Source organism: Artemia franciscana, chromosome 2 (assembly GCF_032884065.1).
Source record: "Artemia franciscana chromosome 2, ASM3288406v1, whole genome shotgun sequence".
NCBI lineage: Eukaryota > Metazoa > Arthropoda > Branchiopoda > Anostraca > Artemiidae > Artemia > Artemia franciscana.
Window position 1 is genome coordinate 1474764 of NC_088864.1, and position 17792 is coordinate 1492555.

At 34.7% G+C, this 17792-nt stretch overlaps 1 protein-coding gene across 2 annotated transcripts in view; it reads right to left on the reverse strand.

The window, feature by feature from the left end:
• Positions 1-275: 275 nt before the first annotated feature.
• The window catches only part of LOC136035760 (mitochondrial carrier homolog 2-like), a 449695-nt gene continuing 432178 nt past the window's right edge, over positions 276-17792 (reverse strand). Inside the window, exon 5 of one of the 2 annotated variants that reach the window (XM_065717749.1) lies at positions 276-682. In XM_065717749.1, the coding sequence (XP_065573821.1) occupies positions 679-682 (4 nt within the window). In that variant the 3' untranslated portion in view covers positions 276-678. Of the gene's footprint in view, positions 683-6599; positions 7299-17792 lie in introns of those variants that run through there. The other variant, XM_065717755.1, reaches the window with a different exon arrangement.

A 17792-nucleotide genomic window follows, 5' to 3' on the forward strand; every position in this document is an offset into this window, starting at 1 on the left:
GGGCCCAAAATAGGTCTGTCGAAACTGTTTTCGAAACATAACCACAATATCACTTTTCCTTCATGGCATCCCCTTCTTAAAAGGGGATGCTTAAAGTTGAAAGTATACAATAGTTGTTCGTGTATAGTAAGTGCTCTTCATTAATTGTTTTGATAAACATAGTTATGTATTTATTTTAATTTTCTCTATCTTGTACTCCGTCCCTATGAACTATCCCTAGCTCTAAGAACAACAAGCAGTTTGCAAGAATACAAAGAAACAATATTTTATTGATTAAATTTATATTAAAATATAAAATAAAAAAATATTCTTTTATGTTGAGTCAGGAAGAGGTTCTTTGGCAGGAGCAGAGGCCACATAATTGCACAGCTTCAATGAGCAGTAAATTCGTTAGGTGAAGGATGAGCAAAAAAGAAAATTGATTAAAAATTTTTTAAGGGTTCTATTTTTTTAGTAGAATATAAAAAGGGGAGCAAAAAAAATATAAGCGAATTTTACTGAGATTCCATTTAACTTGAAGTTTAGAACCCTTGTTTTTTTTATTTAAACTTTAAAATTATAAGAAACCAGTTCTGCTGCACTGCCTTTTTATTTAAAAATAAGCGTCTATACACAAAAAGACGAATGCAGCAGAGAACAGGCTTATACAGTTCCGAAATTTACTGCCCAGCTACTTCATTATCTAGAATAGAAAAGGAAAGACAATCATTTGCAGACAATAGACAATATGTTTTTCCAAACTAAAAAAATTATAAAAGGATGAATTTTGAAGACTGGCTAAATACATTACAAGAGCGAAAACCTCAAGATGGTTGCGAAGTCTGGTCAAGACCTTTTTTCTTCACATGTAATTATGCTTGCTATTAACAAATCCTTTTAGACTTTCCTGGAACATTTTGTGATATAGGAAAAGCACAGATACAAATGTGTTCCTTAAAACTGAATTAGTCAATACAAAAGAAATGCTAAATGTGAAAATGAGTACTACCTAAGGAGGGGCGGGGGTAGCATGGATTAGCTTTTGGCGGAAAAAAAAATTTCTGGGCAAAAACTTTCATGGGTAGATAAGGTGTGATTTAAAAAATTTAAATTTTCTATGTATATATATATATATATATATATATATATATATATATATATATATATATATATATATATATATATATATATATATATATATATTTGTATCTAAGCGTATTTTACTTATTATCAATTCTGATACCCCTTTTTTTGAAATCCTTTGAAATCAAATTTAGTCAGGTCTTGGGGGATGGTGAGAAGGGTGGTGAATTGCATGAGAGTCAGGAAGGTGTACTACGTGTAACAAGGTCGTAAGAAAGACGCATTTGCACTATCAAGAACGCCACTTGCCACCTATCAAGAACGCCACCAATATGCCACTCAATGCTTTTTTTTAATGTTCTTTACAAATATAATAATTGCTTCTACCGGAAATTCAGATTTAAGCACTTTTTGACCTCTTAAAAATGACCTTTTTGAACTCTTAAAAATGACCTAAATATGGGGTCATAACAAATCTTTAATAGTTTAGAAACAAATTTGGGCTGTATATTTGCACATCAGAGGGGTGGAGGTAAAGCATAGCATATATTAAATACGTAACCAACCATTGCTATTTTTTCAAAGATCTGCAAATAGGTGTACATTCCCTAAATCTAGTTAAAGAGAAATCACCAGTGCAACAGCACAAACACATAAAAACAAGAGCTAAGAGCTCATATGGCACTTGTGACGAGGCGAGAAGAGCTAAGAGCCAAGAGATCATATGGTATGAGCTCTAACAAAATTCTATGAATCCAAAGATGCGATAAGAGCTCTCAGTCACGATGTCCTTCTAAATATCAAAATTCATTAAGATCCGATCACCCACTCGGATCCGGAACGGATCCGATCTATTGGGGGGGGGGGGTTAATTCTGAAAAATAAAAGAAAATGACGTATTTTTAACTTACGAAGGAGTGATCGGATCTTCATGAAACTTCATATTTAGAAGGACCTCGTAACTCAGATCTCTTATTTTAAATCTCAACCGGATCAAGCGGAATTGGGGGGGGGGGGGACCAGAAATCTTAGAAAATACTTAAAGCGGTGAGATCAGGAAGAAACTAGATGGGAAGAATAGAAACCTGTCCAAGATACGTGACTGACATAACAGGACCGGATCTACTCTCTTTGGTGGAATTAGGGGGGGGGGGTAATTTTGAAAATTGAGGTATTTGTAACTTACGAAAGGGTGACCAGATCTTAATGAAATTTGATATTTAGAAGGACCTTGTGCTTTGAAGTTCTAATTTTAAAGTCCGACCATATCCTGTGACATTGGGGGGAGTTGGAGGGGGAAACCGGAATTCTTGGAAAACGTGAAAATTGGGATATTTTTATCTTACGAATAGCTGATCGGATATTATAGAAATTTGATTTTTAGAAGGAATTCATGTCTCAGAGCTCTTATTTCAAATCCTGACGAGATCTTTTGACATTGGGGGAGCTGGAGGGGGAAATATTGGAAAAACACTTGGAGTGGAGGAATTGGGATGAAGCTTGATGGATAGAATAAACAAATCTCCTTGATACGTGATTGACAGAATCGTACTGGATTCGCTCTTTGGGAGAGTTGAGGGGAGGGGTTCAGTGATTTGGCAAGTTTGATGCTTCTGGACGTGCTAGGACGATGAAAATTGATAGGCGTGTCAGGGACCTGCACAATTTGACTTGATAAAATCGTTTTCCAAGATTCGACCATCTGGGGGGCTTAAGGGAGAGGAAAAATTAGAAAAAATTAGGTATTTATAACTTACGAGTGGGTGATCGGATCTTAATGAATTTTGATATTTAGAAGGACATCGTGACTGAGAGCTCTTATTTTAAATCCTAACCGGCATTAAGCCTCTTATTTTCCTTTTTAAATCAATCTATTGATTCATAGAATTTTGTTAGAGCTCATACCATATGATCTCTTGGCTCTTAGCTCTTCTCGCCTCGTCACAAGTGCCATATGAGCTCTTAGCTCTTGTTTTTATGTGTTTGTGCTGTTGCACTGGTGATTTCTCTTTAACTAGATTTAGGGAATGTACACCTATTTGCAGATCTTTGAAAAAACAAAACAATACAGTAATGGTAGGTTAAGTATTTATTATATGCTATGTTTTACCTCCACCCCCTCCCCTGATGTGCAAAGATACTTTCAGGGATGAATCTACAGACTAAAGTATGTCCTGGGGAGGTATTTTGAAGAAACTACCTCTACTCTTTCTCCCTCTAGAGGGCCCTGACCTTTGATGACCTTTAAAAATATGTGTGTTTTAAAAGTGAAACCTTGCAAAATAGATCTTCTGCTTAATTGAAGTACAGCAAAATTGTTTTCAGCTTCATAACTTTGCTCAATTCCATTTTATAGGCTAAGGTTTTAAAGATATGCAAATAGGCTACATTTCCTAAATTTTGAAAAAACATGTTGATATGGCTCAAAATTCTATTTAAATAACAGGAATTGTATTTTCAGAAGTAAGGGCAGAGAAAAGGCAACTAGTAACTGAAAATTAAGGTAAAATGTTGTTTTGTCAAAATTTCAATAGGTATAGCCCTGTCATACAGGCAAATTTCAGGGTCCTCTAGAGGGAGGAGTGGAGGTGGGTACTTTAAATACCTTCCCAGGATATACTTCAGCCTGTAGACCTATCCCTGAAAGTTTCAATTCTCTAGCCCAACAACTTTCCAAGATAGCAAGAAGTCAATGGACTAGAATTTTACCCTATTCTGTTTTCTTCGTAAAACTAAATTATAATTGTTATACTTACAAAAAAAAAAGATTAGTAGGGATGATTGTAATATTTTTTCATGGCCAATACTCCAAAAGGATTGAGGGTCAGTTAACTTTGATTAAATCAATGGAGAATTGACTGAATGAGGTTGTCAAATAAGCAGCCAAAAATCAAGCCGAATGCTATAGTAACATTCAGAAGGCAGAATACAAATTGCTATCCTAAAAATTGAAATGCAAGAGCCTAAAATTTATATCCGTAAGCTAAGAGACATTTAAATTAATCCTTTTCATTTGTTAATATAAATTAGATTGTTGTTTTTCTCCCAATTCCACAACCTTTTTTAGGTCTTTTAGTCCCACATTGTCATTGAAGATTTTCAAATGCTCTATTACATAAGCTAGTAAAAAATATACAATAGGGCACAAAAGTGGCTTTCATTAAAAGTTAACAAATTCAAAGGTAGTTATTGCACTTATGTGGCAGAAATAAAATGCTTGGTATAAACAAGTAAATTCGATAAGGACTATTGACAATGCCCTAATGCCAATTTCCATCAAAACGAACCTGAGCTGAATTGGAGTTTAGCAACAAAATATTTTGTATACCAAGCATGAGCTACATTTTGATTAATCCTATATAGTTTCTAATAAGGTTCGAGTAGTATTTTGGGTTAGATTTTTAAAGCAACATACTAGAACGTTTTCTTAAATAAGCTCGGAGACCAAGCTGGCAAAGTAAGACAATGCAAGGAAACAGGACAACAAAAGAAAAAAAAAAGCTTATTTTCAGTTACAACAGCAGAAAGAACTTGTTTCCCAAAGAGCATAGTGACTTTTTTTCCACACCTGGTAAGCATGTGTTTTTTCAGCATGGTCAACATGTTTTGGTTTATCCGTAATAGAATTTTTGTGATTTTTCTGCTAATTAGATTCTAGTATAAGCTAAAACGAAGCAAGTTGGTATAGATTAATAATATTTTTTTTTATTGGGGGGGGGGGCTGAAATACTACGCCTGCACGGTGGAAATTTGGCATTGGTTTCACGACTTTCACTGGTTTTAAGTCTTATTATTGAATTACTAAGTAAACATAGAGCATTCACTAACTGCGCATGTACCAATAAGATGATTGAATATAGACTTGTCTCACATTAAGAGTTAATCCTCTAAAAAAGCATTACGATAGTAACTTATTTTACATTTTCTTTCAGGCGCTTATAATATCCACTGGATTGAATAAATATCCACTGAATTGAATTCCACTGTCTTGAAAAAATTTTCCCATGCACTTATTCCCCACCCTTGCGTTAATCATTGGCTATCAAGCAATAAACGATGTCGGATGTCTCACGTGACAATGAAACCCTATGATTCAACCGTAGAATTTTACTGTTTTGCCCGTAGGATTTCGATTCTGACCTCTATGCAGTGTTTCTAAAATAACTAAAATTTCGACATTCTTAAGAATATATTTTTCATATTCTATACTCGAGTTAAGTTTTTTCAATAATTTTATAAGTTTTCAGATGTGGTATGACATAGCTGACAACACTGATTTGCATCTTTAAATAAGAGTTTTAGGGTCTATTCCAAAAATTTGAATAGGTTTAATATTCAATCCCACTCATATAGCAAGCTTATGAAAAATGCTATTGCTCTTATGCTATAAATAATTAACGCTTAATACTATAACCTCTTTTGTTCTAGAGTTACTTTCGATTTACAATCAACGAGTTTTACAGACCTAAAGCGTTAAGTACAGGTCTCCCCCACAGTCAAAAGTATAACGTCTTTTCAACAATCGACGGTTTAAAAGGCGTTTTATATATTTTTTGCTAATCTTCAACATTTTGGAAAATGTCATAAAATATATGCCATATTTCCACGACCTTACTGCATAGTTCTTTTGAAGGACGATAAAAATTCTTCTTCAATAATTTTATTAGGTTCTTAAAAGTTTCCTCTAGGCTTCTCATACAAGCCTAGATACTCATGAAAACGCCCAGAAGTTTTTTGGGGTTAGGATGCTCATACATAGACCAGAAGCTATCGTCAACGCAAAAGTACTGTATACACAGTTATTTGATTTAAAAATTCAATGCATGAAAACGATGCATTTTCGCGAAAGAAAAGACATAATTTTAGAGATCAGAGCGGGCATAAGTCGAATCCTCTAAGTTAACAATCTTAAACCAAACAGACTAAATTGAATGAAGAAATCCAGCACAAAAAGAAACGGAAAAGGCCATTAATATGAGTTGTGCAACCCTCATTTAACTCCTCAAAACAATTAATAGCATTGGCTCTTCAATGAATACGCAATATATTTTCAATTGAAATTATTCTTTACCCGATGGCCACTATATTTGAAAGAATGAATTATTTATTCATTTTATAATTACTATTACTTCGCCATTAGTAAGCATATAGATACAGTAAACCCTGGCATTGGGGTTTTTGGACAAGCAAGATCCCCTTTCCTACTTTTATCAGGTTCACTCTATATATAAAAAAGTCTTGGCTGCATTTTTTAAGTTTAACATTAATCCGCAAATATAAAATGGCGGACCCAGAAATAGGTCTGTCGAAACTGTTTTTGAAACATAACCACAAAATCATTTTTCCTCCATGGCATCCCCTTCTAAAAAGGGGGTGCTTAAAATTTGAAAGTATACAATAGTTGTTCGTGTATAGTAAGTGCTCTTCATTAATCGTTTTGATAAACATAGTTATGCATTTATTTTAATTTTCTCTATCTTGTACTCCGTCCCTATGAACTATCCCTAGCTCTAAGAACAACAAGCAGTTTGCAAGAATACAAAGAAACAATATTTTATTGATTAAATTTATATTAAAATATAAAATAAAAAAATGTTGTTGTATGTTGAGTCAGGAAGAGGTTCTTTGGCAGGAGCAGAGGCCACATAATTGCACAGCTTCAATGAGCAGTAAATTCGTTAGGTTAAGGATGAGCAAAAAAGAAAATTGATTAAATTTTTTTTAAGGGTTCTATTTTTTTAGTAAAATATAAAAAGGGGAGCAAAAACAAATATACGCGAATTTTACTGAGATTCTATTTAACTTGAGGTTTAGAACCCTTGTTTTTTTTTATTTAAACTTTAAAATTATAGGAAACCAGTTCTGCTGCACTGTCTTTTTATTGTAAAAATAAGCGTCTATACACAAAAGGACGAATGCAACAGAGAACAGGCTTATGCAGAGAGTTAAAATGTTTGTTGAAATTTCTAGATTTTTCTGTTCTTCGTTATTTATCATTTGTTGGCATTAAGATGCCTGTAGAATTGTGTTTGCAAGTTGTCCAAGAATCGTGTTTATGTCAGTCATTAAAGATTGTTGTTTTATCACCAGCTCATGATCCGGATGACCCGAGTACATTTTGGGGAACAAAGGAGTTGAGGTCTGCTGTTGAAAGTGTAGTTGAACTACGTAATGGCATTTTTTCTATTTACTGGATGTGCCTACCCTCAATCGTATGATCCGGATGACTTCATTATCTAAAAAAGAAAAGAAAAGTCAATCATTTGCACACAATAGACAATATGTTTTCCGAACTAAAAAATTTATAAAAGGATAAATTTTGAAGACAGGCTAAATACATTACAAGAGCGAAAACTTCGAGATGGTTGCGATGTCTGGTCAAGACCTTTTTTCTTCACATGTAATTATGCTTGCTACTAACAAATCCTTTTAGACTTTCCTGGAACATTTTGATATAGGAAAAGCACAGATACAAATGTGTTCCTTAAAACTGAATTAGTCAATACAAGAGAAAAGCTAAATGTGAAAATGAGCACTACCTAAGGAGGGGCGGGGGTAGCATGAATTAGTTTTTGGCGGAAAAAAATTTTTCTGGGCAAAAACTTTCATGGGTAGATAAGGTATGATTTAAAAAATTTACATTTTCTAAGAGCCCCACGAAGATAAAACCATCAAAAAAGTAATGAAGAACTAATATATTATACATATATATATATATATATATATATATATATATATATATATATATATATATATATATATATATATATATATATATATATATATATATATATATATATATATATATATATATATATATATATATATATAAATATATATATGTAGCTAAGCGTATTTTACTTATTATCAATTCTGGTACCCCTTTTTTTGAAATCCTTTGAAATCAAATTTAGTCAGGTCTTCGGGGATGGTGAGAAGGGTGCTGAACTGTATGAGAGTCAGGAAGGTGTACTACGTGTAGCAAGGTCGTAAGGAAGACGCATTTGCACTATCAAGAACGGCCCAGGAGCGACTAAGGCCCAGCGACCACGGGACAACTGTTTTGAGACTAGAATTGCTAACTGATTGCACATGCAACTGTTGTGTGACCATGGCCTTGAGGAAGTGAGGTCCAACCCACGAGGCAAACCAGATGTTACTGGTTTCCAATCAGTCTAAAACCGGTTCCGAATGAGACCCCAGTCATGGTCACAGTTGCGTTGCAGTGCTGTCCCAGACATTTTCGGGAGCTACCGTGTTGATATTGTCCAATTATTTTGGCTCTCAACATGTCAGACCAGGAATTTAACATGAAAGTAGACTAAAAGTAGACTAATATCATGATTGTCAAAATGGCTAGGATACAATAACTGAGCAGCTAGGGGTTTTAAGTTTAGGAGAAGGTTGAGAAGAAAATCGAACTGAATCATAAGAATATATGTGCATCCATGTAGTCAAAAGAGCACATCTCCAATATCTTAGTAATTTCTAAGGGTATTAAGTTGAAACCTTCAATCATTGGTGAGGAGGGTGTCGAACAAAATCAAAGTATACTATATACACCTAAGTAGTCGAAAGGGTGCGTCTGCAAAATATCAAGAGCGGCTAAGAGTATTTAGTAGACGCTTTCAGAGGATGCTGGGGGAGGATTCTAAACTAAATCGAAAGACACTATGTGCATTTATTTCGTCAAAATGATGAACCTATAATATAACAAGAATCGCTTAAAGTTAATATAATATAACAAGAATCGCTTAAAGTTGATATAATATAACAAGAATTGCTTAAAGTATAAAACTGAAACCTTCGATAAATCCCGAACAAATTGTCAAAAGACAGTACCCGCAACATGTCACGAACAGCTTTTGATATCAAGTTTAACTTTCAAGGAATGATCAGAGAGCAAATTGAATTCAACGATAAGATACTACCTGCATTCAGGTTGAAAAAAGGGCATATCAAAAATATCTCAGCAACTTCTTAGGGTATTAAGGCGACTTTCAGATAATTGTACAGATGGTACTGATCAAAATCAAAACGCACTACGTGCATCAAGGTTGCCAAAAAGACATATTGACAGTATCTCAGGAAGTTCCATGGACCACAGTAGAAACTTTCAGGGAATAAACAAACATTGTACAACAAGTCAAAAGCAAATGTGAACATAAAGGTAAAAAAAGGGGCGCATTTGTAATATTTCAGGAACAACTAACAGTATGAAGTAAAAATTTCGAGTGAATATCGAGAGGTATATTGAACTAATTCAGGAGGGAACTTTCACCGAAAGTTGAGAGAAATGTTAAACTAAATAAAAAAAACACTGTCTCGAGGGAATGCCGATGGGGATATTGAACTAAATCGGTGAACTGTATGCATCCAGGGTGTCAAAATGATTCATCTGCAAGACGGCAGGATCGGCTAAGATATTTGAAACTTTCTTTAAATATTGAAGGTGATGTTGAGCTAAATCAAATGACACTATCTCCATCCAGGATATCAGAATGAGACGTCTTCAATAGTTCATATACGGTTAATGGTATAGATTAACGCCTTAAGCGACCTAGCTGAAACTGAGGGAATATTGGACGGAAAGGACAAGTAGATACTAAATTTTGATTTGTTGACCGAAGGGAGCTCATCAGCGACAAAGAATGTTTGAAAAAAAATGGTTGTATTGATTCTTAGTGTGAAAGTGTGTGTTATTAGTGTATTATATTCTTAGTGTGATCTCTTTTTTGATCTCATTAAAATTTCAGGCTGTGAAGACACCTCAATAAAAGTTTCAGAACCAAGGGAATCGCAACTGGAAACAAATCTTGACAGGGATTCTTCATCTCCTTTTTTTTTTACAACAAATTGGAACTATATTAACTAATATACTAGCTCAAAATCCATCTATGTAAACAGACAAGCTATTAAAGCAAAATATAACACACACAAAAAATTACTACAACGAAGTGGTTGATCATTATTCGTCTATATCAAAGGTTGTAACAGTAGATACGACGGAACAGCTTCACCCCCCAAAAATTGTTCACATTTTTTAAAATACTAGTACCCGTACCCAACCATTTGTAGTTCTATAATATAGCTATTTTTAGAATTCCTAGCAAAATGTTGTCCAGAATATGAAGAGCAACCCAAAATCTTTTTGCTTTTATTCATCAATAAAAATAAATATCAACAAAACTTACAGAAACTAATTTTTTTTAACTTAACAAACAGAAGAAGTTTCAACAAAAGAAGTTTTTTAAAAATAAGTACAGAACTAATTTAAACCAAAGGGCAGCAGAAGTAGCGAAAAAAAAGTCATGCTTAAAACGTAAATAAATCATTATAAATAAAATAATGAAACCCTCTGACAGACCGTATTTCAAACAGTAGGTGGTGCAAATATCGTAGGTAAATACCGCTGCTTTCTAGGGCTGTAATGAGAGAAAGGTAGATATAGCTAGGGCACGTTCTGCGGGTGAAGGATGACAGATTACCAAAAATTGTCCTTTTCGGCCAACTGTCTAGGGCTAAACAGAAACCCGGTTGTCCGCAGTTGAGGTGGGAGGATGTCATAAAGAAAGATTAAAAGGGAATAGAAACTTCCTGGGAGGGTGTAAAGAGGGAGGCTCTGAATAAATTGGGATAGAGGAGCGTGCGTAGCTGTGTTGGACTCCAGTGGCTTGGTGCTGCGGTGAGTTCTTCATAGTAGTAGTAGTAAAGAGAGTGGAGGGGTTTCCCCCCTCCAACTCCCCCCAATGTCATCAGATCCGGTCGGGATTTAAAATAAGAGCTCTGAGACACAATATCATTCCAAACATCAAATTTCATTAAGATCCAATCACCCGCTCACAAGTTAAAAATACTTAATTTTTTCTATTTTTTGCGAATTAACCGGCCCCCAACTCCCCCCCCAGATGGTCAAATCGGGAAAACGACTATTTCTAATTTAATCTGGTCCGGTCCCTGATACGCTTGCCAAATTTCATCGTCCTAGCTTACCTGGAAGTGCCTAAAGTAGCAAAACCGGGACCGACAGACAGACCGACAGAATTGGCGATTGATATATGTCACTTGGTTAATTCCAAGTGCCATAAAAAACCAAATTAATATTCGGTCCTCTATGAAGTTCAGGCTTTAAAATAGTGAAATGTGTGACACTGACGGCTTCCTTCGAACGTGAAAGTTTATTACGAAAGCATAGTCATATTGACTTTTATATACCGAAGCCAAGTCATATTGCTTCGATATATTGATTTTGTTTTTCAAAGTGTAAATAAGGTAAGCCCTGAGTACTTTTATGATTTTCTTAAAACTAACTCGTTTTATCACCCTTATTTTACCCGGAATTTGGAGGATTTGACTCACGAGAGAAGAAATACAACGAGAGCAGGATTTGTTCTCAGGAACATAGGTGTTAGCGTCTGGAATGACCTTCCAGAATCGGTCAGAGCGGCAGTAAGTCTGGCATCATTCAAGAGAACGGTTAAATTCCATTTTTTAAAAAGGAGAGAAGTGTGATAAGAGGAAAGGGTATTTATTTATTTAGTATTTAATATTAATTATTTTTTTTTACCCCCCCCCCCCAAAGATTTTTTTTCCTTTCTTCAAAATCATTTGAAGAAATGATTTAGCAGATTCATGGTGGTTAGAATTGCGGCCACAGTCAGGACTCTTTTGTCTTAAGAGTGGCCGTTAATAGTAAATTCTTTGTTTAATTTATATGTTTTGGATGAAAAAAAAAATCTATCTATATAAAAGAAAAGAAAACAAGAAAGAAACTAGAACCGATGAAAAATTAAGATTTCTGTTACTGTTTCCAGTCCTATTGATTTTCTATTTTTTCTTTAATTTAACACATTCAAATTTTAAGAATTCCCCGTTCATTCAAACTGTAATTTTACCCTATAAGAGACTTGCAAGTGCATTGGCAAGGGAGCAGTTAGATAGAGCCACTGAAGTGTCTTTATTGGTTGAAAAATTCCGGGATTTGAAAGCCAAGCTTTCGAAGGTATGTTCTAGAAAAGCGGAGGAAGTAATTGAAAATTATGAGGTACAATGATCACTGACTCTTATATATCCTATGTGACCGCCTCAAAAATAAAGGTATCTGTATATCACACTTTGTGACTGATCGTCGCTCGAGTTTATTTTTATTTAAATAAAAATATCAAGCTTTTGAACTGCAGGTAAGAAGCGACATTATAGAAGCTATTATTATAATAGCTTCCTTAGCTATAAGGAAGCTGTTATTAGGAAGCTGAGGAATAATAGTGACTCTAAAATAGTTCTATCGGTGTCAGTGTCGCCACCTAAATATTATTTCTGTCAAAAACTACTACAAAATTTCCCCATTGTTTACATATAGTATTTATTATTGGGAAGTATGCACATATTTCTCGGGAGATGAAGTGGAGTTATCTGCTGGTGGGATTTTCCACGGGGATAATTTTCGATGATAAGGGAAGCTTCCAGGAATTTAGTTTTTCAATGAGAATTTTACGCTGGAGAAATTTGCTTGAATTGACAACCTGCATGCAAACAACGTGTTTTGATTTTTTCCAAAATCCCCTGCATATTTCAAGGTTTGAAGGTTGAATATTTGAAGGTTAAGGATAAGGTTTTCACCTTCACACCCTTAGCCTTAATTGTAGTATTGGTCACAGTAGTAGTAAGAGGTGGCGTTTCGAACAGAGTGGGGTGGAGGAGAAGCGTAAAAAGCTGTGTAAGACACGCACGGCTGTGATAAATTTTTAATTCAAATAAAACCGGATCTTTTTTTCAATTTGAGAAAAACTAATCTATTCTGTCAATTCGACATTAAATTCACACAAGTTAAAATGCTGCATGACCCAATTACGCTCATGGAATAATACCATTTACAAAAGCAGGAATAAAATTGTGTTCACACTCCACACCTTACGGGCAATCGACTAAAATTCAGGAACAGGCACTGCTGCTTGGCAAGGAAGTCGATTAGTAGTAGTAATAATATTAGTAACAACATATGTCGCATGTTTTGTGATCAGAGAAATAAACGTAGGTGTTGCGTTAAATTCTCTACTAATCGTCTGTTAACCTTTATATTCATTTTCATGATGAACAGAAAAAGCGCTAAAATTCAATATTATTTTGCCACAAAAAAATTGAAAATTTTAGATTAACGAGCTATGCTGGCCAAGAACGCCATCAAAGAGGAGCGTCTCAAAAATAAGAAACAAAAGCAAGACCGTAGCCAGAAGTTTCGTTCGAAGGGGGTTATTTCTTTAGGGAGAGGCGCGGGAAACAAAAATTTGTGAGTTGGAAAAAATGTGGGAGGGGAGAGGGGTTCTGGGAGGATCTTCTCGAATTAGCTGCAGCCGCTTCTCTCAAGTGAAATTTCCTAAAAATCAAATCTCACCCATAGAAAGTAACTTTTCTCTACAAATTACAAACTGATTACGTGTGTAAACCTGCTTGAGGGTACCATTTTCGTGTTCAAGCTTATAGAAGTCGGAGCCTTCTATTCTAATAACAACCACTAAAACATTTCAGTTATGTGTGCGACCAAGGTTGTATCAGGGATTTGAATACGTACAGTATCACAAATTTGAGCCAGACGAAATTGTTTTGTGAGGATCGTAACATTTATGTTGATTGCAGAAGAAGATTTCCTTTCGCTCCCCCGCTTGCTACAAATATTAGCTTGCGTTTTTCAGCCAGAATTTGATGCGAAAACGTAGTAATTTGCAAGCCCTTTTCAAACTTTTTCTTTGGAATATGGTTTTTGGTAAGAACACCGTAAAAATTTTTTCTGAAGTACTACTTTTTTTGGCTGATCTTCTGTTTCAAAAGTAATGGCAATTTCTGTAAGTTGTTCTCTGATTTCAGTATTTGCATTTGTTAACTAGGCAAAAAAGAAGAAGATGCTATGACTATGACGAGGCTTTCCAGGAACTATCTTAAGGCCTCGCCGAAGTCCAAGAATTTTACTCTCTAGTAAATTCTTTTTCTTAGGCGGCAACTCGGTCAAATACAAAGGTATCAGTTTTCTTCGTCGCTTCAACTAAACAAACACAAGAAGGTTGAGCTTAAGGGGTTTCTCACTCAAAATTACAATTAGGCGCAGGCTATCCTTAGCAATTTTTCTTGTAACTATTTATACAATATAATTTTTTAGATGCATTTCTTAACTGGCAGTTTAATGTCTATACGCTACTTATTCTCTAGACTCTGAATGGCTCCTGAACAATCTGAGTGGTTAGTCCCTTGATGCAATTTATGCATTATCACACGCTCCGATTACAGCTGTATCTAGTTTTTTAAGGGGAATTTTTGACTTCGGAACACAACTATGTAAAGTGTTTGAAGGGACTGCAGCCATGAAGTATAAATTATAGAAATAAGTTTCTGATTGTTGAATAGAAAATTTTTTGCTCTATTTTTTGATACCCCACAACAACAATCTCAAGTATAGCAATCTAGAATGCAAACCCAAAACAGGTTAAATAATTATTTTGGAATAAAAAAAATATATAATTTTTGGCTTTAAGATTTGATTAAATCAAAACATTCACCAGATTTTTTTTATTTTTATTAACATAACAAGAGCTAAGAGCTCATATGGCACTTGTGACGAGGTCGGAAGACCCAAGAGCTCATATGGTATGAGCTCTAGCAAAATTGTAAGAATCGATTGCTTTAAAAGGAAAGTCATGTCGGTCGGGATTTAAAATAGAGCTCTGAGACATGAGTTCCTTCTAAATATCAAATTTCATTAAGATCCGGTCACCCGTTCTTAAGTTAAAAAAAACCTCAATTTTTCTAATTTTTTCTCTCCCTTCAGCCCCCCAGATGGTCCAAACGGGGGAAACAACTTTATCAAGTCAATTTGTGCAGCTCCCTGACACACCTACCAATTTGCATAGTCCTAGCACGTCCAGAAGCACAAAACTCGCCAAAACAGTGAACCCCACCACCTAACTCCACCAAAGAGAGCGGATCCAGTCCGGTTACGTCAACAAGTATCTACGACATTTATAAGCGTTTTCCAGGATTTCCGGTTTCCCCCACCAACTCCCCCCAATGTCAACAGATCTGGTCAGGATTTTAAATAAGAGCTCTGAGACATGAGTTCCTTCTAAACATCAAATTTCATTAAGATCCTGTCACCCGTTCTTAAGTTAATAATTCCTCAATTTTTCTAAATTTTCCAAATTAACAACTCCCAGTCCCTCCCCCCCAAAGAAAACGGATCCGTACCAATTATGTCAATCTCGTATCTATAACTTGTGCTTATTCTTCCATCAAGTTTCATCCCAATCTCTCCAATCTTAAGCGTTTTCCAAGATTTCCGGTTTCCAAGATTTCTGCTTCCCCTCTCCAACCCTCTATGGCCCCAGATCCGATTTGAGTTGAAAATGGAGCATCTGAGACATTAGATTCTTCTATATATCTGGAGGTTGTTTTTTTTAAAGGATGTATGTTGTAAAATTAATTGTGTCTCAAAATGATGTGCGGAGGATGGAAATGGTATCGTACGTCACGGGATTTGTTTTTTATTTATTTCTGCCAAGATTGGTTAAGAGAACTATTTATTTTTAATTTTTGTGCATATTTAGTGTTGCTTAAAGATAGCTCAATTGCAATCGAGCTATACTCTCAGCCTAGAGTTACCTAGTATTTTGTATATATTGGTTATATTAAAAGAACCCTTGAACCCTTAACATACATATCAAGTTTCTGACTCTTCCTCAACTATAGATTTTCTTCTGGGTCCTTCTTCATATTATGATCTAGTTCATATGGTAAAGGTGTTGTCTCTGCAATCTGATCATTCAGCAATTCTTACATAATTTCAAGTTTTATACTATACTTCCAAACTCCAGATACCTGCATTTAATAGCTCCAAAGGCAAATGGCCCCTTTTTATTAGATATTATAGGAAGTAGACTTGTCCTTTGTTTCTTCCAATTCTGATATTGATGCAATTGAGTCTAACTTGAAATCAATCCTGCTGGAGTCAGCTAAATTGGCAACACCAATGACGAAGTGGCATTTTTAAAATGACTCCAAAAGACCCAAGAACTGGTTCAAGTGTAAAAGTTGCATTTTTAAAATGACTCCAAAAGACCCAAGAACTGGTGGAATGACAAGTGTAGGGCTGCCATTCAGGCAAAAAGAAAAGCTCATAAAATGTTTCAAAAGTACCCATCTCAGTCAACAGCAATCTCTTATAAGCAATCATGTACTAAGGTGAAACTAGTTTGTAGGAAAGATAAACAGGGCCTGACAACAAGAGACAATGCCCAAACACCATAGTCCAATACTGGAGTATTTGCAAAGATCTCTCAATGCATGATGACCTGATCTTCAAAGGTAATCCCTGTCTCAAGGATTGTAACTAATGTAAACTAATTAGTCTTTTTTTTGTGATATCAAAAAAAGATATAAAGTTGTCTTATATTTGCGATATCCAATGCATTGGATTGAATTAAAAAGTTTAATACGAATAACAATAAGCAAAGAACTAAACAGAACAAAAATAAAGGGTCCTTCAAACTGCTAAATATCTAAAAGTTTTAAAGTAATCAATATCAATATTTTCTATAATTAATTTTGTGTACATAGGGTTGAGTGTGTATTCACCCAAGTCTCTATTTAGGGGAAGGTATCCTCCTGTCCCCCGTCCTAATGGTGTCTATGCTTATAAAATGACTACTTTCACTTGTTGATGGTCTATCATCTATCCAAGGGCAGAAATAAGGTAGTATATATATAAAGGACAATATAAACACAATTACAATGCCCCTAATTCTTTACTTTTCCCTCTGGAAAAAAAAAGTTTAGTCGCATTACTTCAAATTTTCCAGGTACCTACTTCGCCTTCCCCTATGGACTCAAAATACAAGATTGATTAAACATTTAAATATAACAGAACTATATATAGAAGTTGAAAAACAAATTCAAAATCGCAAATGTTAGTTGTGAACAAAACTAACTGAACCATATACAAACATCAATGATATCTGATACATATTACAGATATCACAGAACCATATATAGCAGTTGAAAAAAAAACTCAAAACTACAACTAGAAAATTCTGCTACTGATGGTTATGAGTTTTGGTGACAACTGTTGGTTGTTACTTTGAATTTGTTTTTCAACTGCTATATATACTTCTGTGATATTTGTAATATGTGTGATATTTGTGACATTTTCATACGATTCTGTGAGTTTTGGTCAGCACTATCTAAGTAAAGATACAAGATAAGTCAAAGTATTGTCAAAGATTGTATAATATTGTATTGTGATATATCCCCCATATTTCAACAGTGGCCGTATTTCAAATTTGAAAGTATTCAAAAAATAAAGTTAGAATTATCAATTATCAATTTTCAGTTTTTTCATTCACTCCATTATTCACCATTCCTGATTAGTCATGTTTCTTAGCGACTTCGGTTTAATAAAGAGAAATTTGTTTTCTTAACAGTTATGATCCTTCCAAATGGATATTGACTAGATTGGTCAGGTTAGAAGGAAAAAATTAGAAAAGCATAATAAGGGGCAAAAAGAAACATATTTATAAGAACGAAGGATCTTTATCTCCATTTCAATTTATTAGATATGCATGCTGCTCCGGATTGTATCAATTCAATCATTCCATTCCAGCAACACCAAAATATACGTTTTCTTCTGAATCTACCAGCCCTTTTCAGATATCACTTACCAAAGGCTTCTCTTATTTGTCTATGTGATG